Below are 7,780 nucleotides of genomic sequence, written 5' to 3' on the forward strand. Positions count from 1 at the left end.
ATCGTCCGCGACTGGTTTCGTCTCGATAACTCGACGTTATCGTCTTTCCTTTCGATCGCCTTGACGAGTACTCGTAAGAAAAACTACGACCACGAGGTCGTCTTCTCGCATCTCCCTAGTTCGGCTAAATTTCAAATATTCTGAATCTTGGTATTCGTTTTTGTTATACATGTAACATTCGTTACTGTGCATTTATTTCCAATGGCCGCCTGACGCGCAGCATGAGATAAGATTGTAGGCGTTTTTTACGCGTGAAAAAAGAACTCGGCTACAGACGTCCGTATATTCATCTCAGCTGCGAGATATAAAAGCGTATCGGCTCGTGTATCGCTGTGATAAAACGGACTGTCGTTTTACCTCCGAAGCACGAATTTTTCCTTCTGTATTTCGGTTCATGAACGTACGACCGTACCTGGTGCGCGCGCATCGATGCGAATTTCTCGAAAGCGCAATTGTGTCGCGGAACAATTAATTCCGATGTAAAGATTCACATCTGGGCTGTTTGAATTAGCGGAAGAGTACAATGCGAAGAAATAGTCCCGATAGCGGACTCAGGTCACGGTCAGTTTGTCAAGTTAGGGGATTTCGTGCATTCAGGTTACAAGGGGATTCCGTTGTGTCTGCGTTTTCCCGTATTTTAACTCGGAGAAATCATGTTTGCTCGTCAAAGTATTTTTAAGGTCTTTCTTGCGAACGTACTTAGCCTTATATAAAGCCCGATCATGCAGTTAAGATCTTAAATATTTATAATAAATGAAAATACAGACTACTCATGCTGCACTCCAAGTGCCGCGAGTGTAGGACCCGAAGTGCAGCATGAATCCGTATTTTCATTTATTATCAACTGTTGGGGCCTTAAGTGCAAAACTAGGCTCTGTAAAGAGATAAATAGATTCGTAAGAAAAACTTCAAAAATAATTTGATGAGCAAATATGATTTATCCGAGTTAAAATGTGGGAGAGCGTAGATATGACAAAAGTGTAGTCTGGCGGCACTAAGTCCCCCAACTTGACAACATTGGTCACGGTCGAGAAGCTCTGAGCGCGACGGCCAATGGGACGGCTCGGTTCCTAGGGACAAAAACGCGACCTTCGGCGCGCGTTTCGCCCTCTACGTTCGTCGCCTGATCCGCGGTCTCGCGGTTTCGCACACCGGCGTGAAGTTGCGCGCGATTTGTGGCGCGAAGCGAGTCTAGTATACCGCAACACGATTTCGGGGAGGTATCACACACGGTGGAGCGTACGATCGGCGTGGGAACACGAGTGTCGATGGTGAGGAAGCGTGGCTGAGAGAATTCCAGGAAGATCCAGCGATCGCTGACGAACAGGACGTGTACAGTCGAGCATGACGACCGATGAGGAATCGCCAAGCGCTGGCCTTTTGGAGAGGCTGGCTCCCAGCGGAGGTCGCGAAAACGCCTCCGCCGCCGTCGATCATGTCGACGGCCACAAGCTCCGAGCCGCGACCGACAGCTTCTCCAGCATTAACGAGAGACCGGTCGATGATATCTCCATCGAGTTCTTCTACAAACCGCACACGATTACCTTGCTGCTCATCTCCATCGGCGCGGTCATATACTCAGCCTTCACCAGGTGATTCGACATGTGCTCGCCACCTATGCCCCTCCCCCAGATATCACACGCTCCCACATTGTCTGACTGGACAATGCCTTCTTCTGTTTGAATAATTCATTTTTATCTCTTGAATTATACACGCTTTCTACTTCAATTTCTCATGCTTCTTTTTTCGTTAGACAAGTAGTAGAAAGACTCTTTGTAAATTTCTTATTACCTTTGAATTTACCGAGGTCAGTTTTATGAGATTTTATTCACCAGTGATCTTATAACGATGCGTCTGTCCTTTGCCCTTGACTGATGCTCATTTGTTTGAAATGTAACTGTATTTATGACTTACTTCCAAATTCTAGATTTATGTCTTGAGGAAGAGATAAAAAGATAAACGTTGATTTTCTTAATCTTCATCAGATTAGTTTTGCAACTATGTAATTTAAAGTTTATCGATGATGTTGCAAATATAAAATGTGCCATATTTAAAATAAGGTGATGCAATATGCATATATAAACAGGCTTTAGGTTTTATATGAGAGAAAAAGATCAGAGATCTTCTGATTGCAGCTGCATATTACATGGTAATACAGAGGTACATCTATATGAATATATAGATGCCTTGTGAATTCCATAGATTGATGTTGACTCATCCTTGACTTGTCTATTATAAGCCACTTGTGAATATGCTTTTGTTCCACAATATACTTTATATTTGTTACATAATTTACTGCTGTCCTAACTATATCTGGTGTTTCCTTTCTTTAGTACTTTCCTGAATAACAGCCTTAGTTGTAATGAAAAATTTTAATTGACATGATGTCATTTTTTCCTTCTCATATATATAAAAAGAATTTATTAACCTGTATCTTACCAATTCCTGTCATCATTTAGGTCCATATTGTGAACTCACTTTTATTAATAAAAGTGTCTTAAATGTGGTTCCTCAGCCAATCAAGTGGTTCCCACGCCACTTTTAAAAGCACCTTTATTGATAAAAGTGTGTTCATAATGTGGACCTTAGAATTATACACTTAGGATTCAACCAAAATGAAAATATTTGTCTTTCCACTAAGGTTTATCACGTCCACCATCCAATGACAGTTCTTATTAACCTTTCATTCTTATCAATTGTTTACCATTAGAATCTTCAATATCTTTCATTGAGAATATTCTTACAATTGTATTTTATACATATGTGGCGTCATGTCATGTACAACCAAGTTTTGTTCTCATCGTAATATACACTTGTGCTGATTGTGTTCTCTCGAACACCTTTGGTTTCAGAAATACCACGAATGTGGAGGAAAACATATGGGCGGGTATGCTGTGCATTATGTTCTTCTTCCTCATCATATCCGTCCTGACGTTTCCCAACGGTCCGTTCACCAGGCCTCATCCAGTGGTGTGGCGGATAGTGTTCGGTTGCAGCGTGCTCTACCTAATGGGTCTGCTGTTCATGTTATTCCAAAACTACGAGACGGTCAAGAGGATCCTGGTGTGGATGGATCCTAGTCTCGCGTCCTTCCATATTGACATGGACAAAGAGTACGGTGTTAACTGTTCGGACGTCACGCTGGAAAAGATCTGGAATCATCTGGACGTGTTCGCGCTCGCTCACTTCCTCGGCTGGGCCTTCAAAGCCATTCTAATCCGTCACCTCGGTATATTATGGGCCATTAGTGTTATGTGGGAGGTGACGGAGATCGCCTTCGCTCACTTGCTGCCAAATTTCGTCGAGTGTTGGTGGGACGCACTGATCTTGGACGTCCTGGTGTGCAACGGATTGGGCATTTGGGTCGGCCTCAAGATCTGCTCCATTTTGGAGATGAGAGAGTACCGGTAAGTCCAGTTCAAACTTGAAGATCAAGAAATCTCTCCAGTTTTATATTTGCCCTTCCATTAAAATTTGTTTCCATTTCTGCATAGAAGTATTATTTCTATACAATTTAGCTTTTTGCATCTTGTTATATCGAATATTTACTTCGATTTAACTATAACTTCGTCTCTCTCTATATGGAAATGTGTACAGAGATTTAAATTTGAAGCTTCCTGCGAATTTTTTTTCCCGTTTCTCAGTAAGAATTGAATGAGTGATTGGAGGAAAGTTTCTCTTCTTTTCCGTAATACAGATGGGTCAGCATCCGCGACATCGAGAGCACCACCGGCAAGTTGAAAAGGGCGATGCTGCAGTTCACTCCTGGTAGCTGGACATCGGTCAGGTGGTTGGATCCGACCTGCACCCACATGCGACTGGTCGCATTGTGCCAGTTGGTGATATTCTGGCAGGTCTCCGAGCTGAATACCTTCTTCTTGAAGCACGTCTACGAGTTCCCACCGTCTCATCCATTCGTCGTGGCCAGACTGGTGTTGATCGGCGTCATAGTCGCGCCGTCGGTTAGGTAAGCGGAATGCGATTTTCGGCGCGTGTGCGTATATGTCCAAAATAACATTTGTATTCAATAAGCACACTGTTTCAATGACAGGCAATATTACATGTACGTGACCGACCCGACGTGCAGTCGGGTGGGAACTCAGTGCTGGGTCTATGGGGCGATCATGGTGACCGAAGCCTTGCTGTGTATACGTCATGGTGCGGCTCTGTTCGAACGTACCCAAGCCCTCAATATTCTCCTGTGGCTTCTCTGCCAATCGTTAGTCTCGGTTCTCTGCGTGTACGGCTGCGTCTTGTGGCATCAGTACTTGGAGGTAAGAACAACTCGCAAACTGCGTCTCTTGAATCCACCAGTTGTACTCAAAAAAGTAGCGCAAACGAGAACTCCGTTTCGGGAAAAATATGAAGTATTTTTCGCGGATTTTGCGTTACCTTGAAGAGTTGCAAGAAGAGTCACAAATCGCCGTTTCACTTGCAATTGTTTATTTACAATTTATCGTGGATTTTGTACTCGATACGAATTACAGTTTCTTTGGAATTTCACGTCGTCGCTGAGGAAAGCTCGTCCCGCAATAACTAACGAAGATGTGTTACCTTTGATTACTCTCCGGCTCGATTTTTCATTTTCTTGTTAACTCGTGGTTTAAGTTTAATCCGATGATGTAAACATTTTTCTATCTATGGTTAATCATTAAACTTTACAAGTTACCACTGCTAAACTAGTTTAATGATTAAGATTCTCTTGATATTGGCTTGAAAAATAGATGTTTTTCGGTGAAATAGACGTTGGATTAGTAACGCGACGGGAGTTTATTGCGTTTCAAAGTTTGAGCTACTGTTTTGAAATACATCGGGAGCAATTGACGATAAGGTATCACAGCTGACTTATTGTGAATTGCTTCCAATATCTCTAAAACAGTAAGTAAATTCAAAAACAGTAGTGCAAATCCATGTTATAAATTAAATATATGTTACTGCGAACTTTACTATTAAATATAATAGTTATTATTATTTGTGTAAAGCCATTTTTTACGAAACAACACTTATCAACATTTTATGCCTTGAGTCTTTATCTTTAAGTAACGCACAATGACTGTCTTGTGTCTTCAGTTTTAAACTAAAAAAACGTTCTGTTTGTGATCGATGATAAACCGCTGTATAATAAAAAGAATGTAAAAAAATAATAATTTAGACAAAGATTGAGGGCATAAAACATCGTCTTAAAAATACAAGTTAGCCATTTTGCTGAGGCTTATACTTACAGCTATTCTGTGACCTCTGTGTGTGTGTAAAGGCCATAAAGTGTGCCTTTCTTTTCTTCATGAAATTCATATAGGGCTGCCTGCTCGTTCCTGCGGGCTGTTCGGACTTCTTATGAAACTTGTAGATGTTCTCTTTCTGCTTTCGTCTCGCGATTGCTACTTGTTCGCCGGTTAAATTCGTATAACTTGGGCAATTTTCGGAATCTTAACATGCTACAAGATTTAAAGCGTTCCCTAGACTTCAATCTTTAAGAAAATGCAGAAAATAAAAAATCGACTTTTTGAAACCCACAACCAGAGAATCCTCTTTAACCAGGAATGGATAAACATAATTTTTGTATTATCGTAAGTTTAAGCCTAAACTGCAAGTTAACCGAAAAATGGAAAACCGACCTCGGTACCTCGCAAAGCGACGGTTTTCAATACATTTTTTCGCAAAACAGAGCTTCCCGTAGCCCCCTTGCAGTTGTCACCGCACTGATTGTGTTGTTGGATTTTTCAAATTTTGTATTGTTCTTGTGTCGTTGCGAATTTATTTTTGTTACCAGGAGAAACAGAAGGAGAAAAAGTGAAATAGACGTAGAATAGATTGATAAACGTGACGGGAGTTTATCGCATAAACTTTCCTTCTTTCATCTTTTTTTTTTTCTTTTTTGCACAAGCTTAGTCGTAGTGGCTCCGTGTGTTTTACCCAAGCGGTTGATTAAAGTGTCGATCATTAATATTTGTAATTAACTCGTTGCCTCCTTTTATACGCATGGTGCTGATTGCTGCAGACGGGAAAGAAAACCACTATAAAACGGTCGGTGTCCCATCTGGGTAAGTTTGGCACGGATGTAACGTCTAGCAATGGTACGTTTTACTATTGATTCTCGTACGCCGCATCATACGCATATAATATAGCATCCCAACGATCTGCTGAGTTTGCGACAATTCATTAAGCGCTCATCCGCATCCAGTCAGTTGCCTCGAGATCTGTTCGTGATTCGTCCGTGTTAATATACGTGTGCCTGACACGACTGTTTGAGTTGAATTATCTGTCTTTAATAACGAAGAAATTATAAACCGTACGAGTCAATTATAAAATTTCCTCATGCGATGGTCAAATTTTAACATTCAGATTCCTTGGATTTTCGAATTCTCAGATTTCAGGATATTTGGAGGAGCTCTTAAACCCTTGCATTTTTTTAGATCTCTGGATTACACATTCTCTCTCTCTATATTTTTATTTCTATATTCTTCATATACTCACGTATCTTTGCTTCTCTTTTTCAATCTTAAGGTGACAAGATATATAGAGTGATCATTCAAGGTGTTACAAGCTGTTTGTTCTGAAACTCTACGTATTATATACGGAGAAAATATTGTGATAAAAATTACTACAAAAATTTATAATGTCAGGATATACCGAAATTATTATCGAAATTACTGTATGTGTTGTTATCTTTAGTAATATATATTTATGTGTTCACATCACTAAAGATTATAACATATATATTAATTCCCGTAGATTCCAGCGTTATAAACTTTTATAGTAATTTTTACTATAACAATTTCTTCGTATAGCAAAAAATGTTTTAGGCGATACTTCACATTTCTTCTGTTCTTCGTTTCTTTTTACAGAAGTTAAAATAGAATAGAAAATATTTAGCTATAGCTTTCCTTTATTATCTCTCGAAATTTCTCGAATCTCTATCAATCATTTGTCACAACTTGGTTCACGATCGTTGTAGCGAGACTCGGTGCAGTTGATGTTACAAAATCGCGTGTATATGCGTGTTCCAGTGGATATGGCTCGCCGCACGAGATCTGTGGAAGCATTGGACAAGAAAGACCTCTGAGAGGCGAACGAAGAAGACTACCGAACTGAAGAAGACGATGATGAACTATATAACTAATGAAACTTTCTAGTCGCATAGGAGAATTGCGTGTAGGAATTCGTAGGATTCCGAGGAGTGACGATGCGATGCATGCGTGCGTGCGTGAACTGATTACTCGTCGCGTGCCGTGATGTGAATCTCCCTAAAGCTGTTGTTACTTCGTTCCTGAGAATAAATAGTGAATATTGTTACCACTTACAAATCAGCCCGCGGACGTCCCGATTTTGACCGCTCGATCGCGCGCGAATCGAGCGTCGCCCAACCCCCGTGTCTCGAGAATGTTCCAAAAGTAATTCTGTAATCCATTGTCATTCGTATTGTTATCATAATCATATATTGACTTATTAAGATAAAAATACCAGTATCCGGACGCGTATCTAAGTGGACATTCTTGTTGGGTCTTTAAATACGAATGATCTTTACGTAAATTTTTAAACGTAAAATATTTGTACATATTCAGTATATAGGATGGTTTTTAAAAGTCTGGAAACTTAAATGGATACCTCCATTTTTTATTATAAATTTCGACAACTGATGTCGTGACTTCTTCAAAACAATATGATAATTATCCAATTCAGGGCTTTAGTTCAGAAGCTAGAAGGGTCAAATAGTATTTAAAGATCAACGCAACAAGAGTGTCCAGATTTAGGTGCATGTCCCGGCATACTTCGTATGCAT

General features: G+C 40.3%; 1 protein-coding gene across 7 annotated transcripts; it reads left to right on the top strand.

Annotated features, from left to right (window-relative positions):
* The first annotated feature begins 1,151 nt into the window (after positions 1-1,151).
* On the top strand, positions 1,152-7,692 carry LOC106748110 (phosphatidylserine synthase 1). 7 transcript variants are annotated; one of them, XM_014626325.1, is made up of 6 exons: positions 1,152-1,592; positions 2,853-3,407; positions 3,698-3,967; positions 4,052-4,274; positions 5,999-6,074; positions 7,008-7,692. In XM_014626325.1, exons 1-6 carry the CDS (start codon positions 1,345-1,347, stop codon positions 7,061-7,063), a joined length of 1,428 nt encoding a protein of 475 aa, XP_014481811.1. In that variant the 5' UTR covers positions 1,152-1,344; the 3' UTR covers positions 7,064-7,692. The 7 variants fall into 7 exon arrangements, with proteins under 7 accessions (XP_014481811.1, XP_014481814.1, XP_014481812.1 ...); XM_014626328.1 differs by having other exon boundaries at positions 5,999-6,041; XM_014626330.1 differs by lacking the exon at positions 1,152-1,592 and adding an exon at positions 2,274-2,359.
* The last annotated feature ends 88 nt before the right edge of the window (positions 7,693-7,780 follow it).

This window comes from Dinoponera quadriceps, unplaced genomic scaffold (genome assembly GCF_001313825.1).
Source record: "Dinoponera quadriceps isolate SergipeBrazil2010 unplaced genomic scaffold, ASM131382v1 scaffold2420, whole genome shotgun sequence".
NCBI classification, from domain to species: domain Eukaryota; kingdom Metazoa; phylum Arthropoda; class Insecta; order Hymenoptera; family Formicidae; genus Dinoponera; species Dinoponera quadriceps.